The sequence below is a fragment of the Triticum dicoccoides genome, unplaced genomic scaffold (genome assembly GCF_002162155.2).
Source record: "Triticum dicoccoides isolate Atlit2015 ecotype Zavitan unplaced genomic scaffold, WEW_v2.0 scaffold103893, whole genome shotgun sequence".
Taxonomy (NCBI): domain Eukaryota; kingdom Viridiplantae; phylum Streptophyta; class Magnoliopsida; order Poales; family Poaceae; genus Triticum; species Triticum dicoccoides.
In genome coordinates this window covers 1-2505 of record NW_021171155.1, presented here as the reverse complement: position 1 = coordinate 2505, position 2505 = coordinate 1, and the positions used below count along the sequence as shown (strand labels likewise).

The window sequence follows — 2505 nt, the reverse complement described above, 5'->3', positions numbered from 1 at the left end:
GCTGGAGTAGGCGCTGGCGGGCGCGGTGCAGACGTCAAGCCCCCGCCAGAGCCCCTGCCCTTTCCTCTGCCGCGGCCGCCCCCGCCGGAGCGGTTGTTGTGGTCGCTGCCCCCGCCTGGGTTCTGTGCGGCGCGCCCGGCGTGTAGCGCGATGTCGTGGGGGGCCTCGTCAGCTTGGCGGCTCTCCTCCAGAAGGAGGAAGGCGCGGCAGCGCAGGAAGGTGGGAAAGGGTGTCTGCATGGTCAGGATGGGCACATCATAGCGAAAGCGAGGATGGAGACCACGGATCATGTTAAGGACCTGGTCGCGGTCACCGACGTGTTCGCCGAGGTCCGCCAGCCGGTCAGCACAGTCCTTGAGGCGGGCGAAGTAGGAAAGGATGGAGGACGAGCCTTGGTCGATGCGGCGAAACTCGGTGGCGAGCAGGACAAGCTGGTGCTCGCGGTTCTCCAGGAAGATGGAGCAGATGGCGTCCCAGACTTCGGCGGCGGTGGCGCCGCGCCGGTGCACCAGGCCGAAGATCTCCGGGCTCACCCGATTGTAGAGCCAGGAGAGGACGTGAGCGTCGTCCTGGAGCCAAGCGGCGTCAGGGCGGCGCGGGGAGCCGGTGAGGTGGTCGGTGACGCCGGACTTCTGGAACTGAACTTCGAAGAGCGTACGCCAGGTTGAGGCTGAGCACGATGGGGACGGGCTGGTTGATGAAGACACCGGCGAGCGGCGATTGGTTTGGCGGTGCGGCGGAGGAGCTCGCCTCGGTGTCGTGGCGAGTGAGTAGCGCACCCTGGGCAAGTGCATCGGGTGTGAGAAGGGGCATGGTGCGGATCGGGCTCGGAGCACCGCCGCGAGTAGACGGGGGTGGAGGAGGAGGCGGCGGCGGCGGTGGCGGAGGATGCGCCATGGCCGCGGGCAGAGGGCAGCGGAAGTAGGTGTCTAGAGAAGGCTGGTAACTGATACCATGTAGAGTAGTATGCGGGAGAGAAAATGCACCTTAGGTGCTCTCATTCCATAGGCAGCAATATATATGGTACAATGTACAGAGGCGCAATGGCGCTCGAGAAGAGAGGAGAGAGTGGGCGACGTGCGCAGTGGGGGGCAGATCGTGTGCATGTACGTGGGTGAGCACGTACGTGCATGGGATCGCCATGCAACTGTCAACAAAGATAACCTGAGGGTGTACCTCAAATTAGGAAGGGTTACACTACGAGTTTTTCTGTTCTGGTATCGCATTCCTTGGCAGTACTATAGAAACTTTGCATCTATAATATACATTTCTTTGTCTGTTGTTGAGATTTGAAGCTTGTTCTGTTCTGTAATTTAGCATATAGAGAACATGGTGCTGTTCCAATATCTCGTTCGCACACTTGAGGCTGATTTTGTACCTCGTCATATTGCATATAAAGGTAAAAGTGCCTGTCAACTTAACTGTTTTACATTCCTGTGTATAAGACAATATATTCTTAAACATTCTTGTGATTTTGTTGCAGAGTCATTAGACTGGGTGATTATCAGGGAATCTGTTTTAAGCGTGCTTCTGGTAAGACCTACCTACATCTGTAATTTATAAAAAGTAGCTTAGCTTTCTGGGCTAAAACTTTGTTTGTTGTTTCTTTGCCTCGTCATATTTTGTTGAAGATTTTTTTTTACCACTGACATAGTCACAGTTACGTGAAAGTATTGCAACGTCTGCGTTATTTTATGACATTTTTGGAATCCCTAATATTCATTAACAGGGATCGCGAAAACTGGTATTCAAAATGTTTGTCAAGAACTGCATATCCCTTCTGAACCAACATCAGCGGGAAGTTGAAGATGACATATCTTCTAAATCAGCATCTGATTTAGATTCTTCCTTAACCTTTTCATTGCTTGAGTTTGAAAGAGAAGCGCTTATATCCGTGAAAAAACTTTTCATTATGGTGAGCTATATCATAGTGTTTTTGATCATACACAGATTGTGTGAAGTGCAGATGCTAACTATTTCAGTTTTTTTTGTAGGTTATAAACCTTGACTTGATTAGGAAAGAAGCAGACAAATTGGGCCTGACTTCAAGGGCTGATGGCCTCAGGTTTGGTTCTTAGTTTCATTTTCTTAAGAATGTAACCATTGTGCCTGACATTCCATTTCCTTCTCTGTAGGAATCCTATCCTGGAAGTTATTCTAGAGGAGCTAACTTACAACACAATCTACTTATCCCCATTTCTTTTGGTAACTGCAAACCACTGCATCCTTCTGGCCTCTTACTCATTTTTCATGGATATCTTAATGTTATCATAATGTTGAACTTGCACGAGAAACTGAATGGGTGGTTCATTGTAAACCCACTCAAAGTTCCTAGTAAAGCTTGTCTGAATGCTTACCAATTTTCACTTTGTTATGAGTTCGCTTGATGCCAGCTAAAGATAGGAAATAAAGACCACATACTAAATTAGAATAGCTGACTTTACTTGAAATCTAGTAGTACTCTAATGTTCTGTTAATTCTTCAATCAGTAATCCGCACATGTGC

At 49.5% G+C, this 2505-nt stretch overlaps 1 protein-coding gene across 1 annotated transcript; it reads left to right on the top strand.

Annotated features, from left to right (window-relative positions):
• The first annotated feature begins 1185 nt into the window (after positions 1 to 1185).
• On the top strand, positions 1186 to 2360 carry LOC119342754 (negative regulator of systemic acquired resistance SNI1-like). Its single transcript, XM_037614147.1, has 5 exons — positions 1186 to 1399; positions 1484 to 1533; positions 1730 to 1915; positions 1995 to 2065; positions 2136 to 2360. Exons 1-5 carry the CDS (start codon positions 1330 to 1332, stop codon positions 2272 to 2274), a joined length of 516 nt encoding a protein of 171 aa, XP_037470044.1. The 5' UTR covers positions 1186 to 1329; the 3' UTR covers positions 2275 to 2360.
• The last annotated feature ends 145 nt before the right edge of the window (positions 2361 to 2505 follow it).

Coding starts and splice junctions, on each gene's coding strand:
- LOC119342754 (XM_037614147.1), top strand. CDS start 1,330: ATGGTGCTGTTCCAATATCTCGTTCGCACACTTGAGGCTGATTTTGTA. Junction 1,534..1,729: donor CTGTTTTAAGCGTGCTTCTG/GTAAGACCTACC, acceptor ATTCATTAACAG/GGATCGCGAAAACTGGTATT. Junction 1,916..1,994: donor TGAAAAAACTTTTCATTATG/GTGAGCTATATC, acceptor TTTTTTTTGTAG/GTTATAAACCTTGACTTGAT.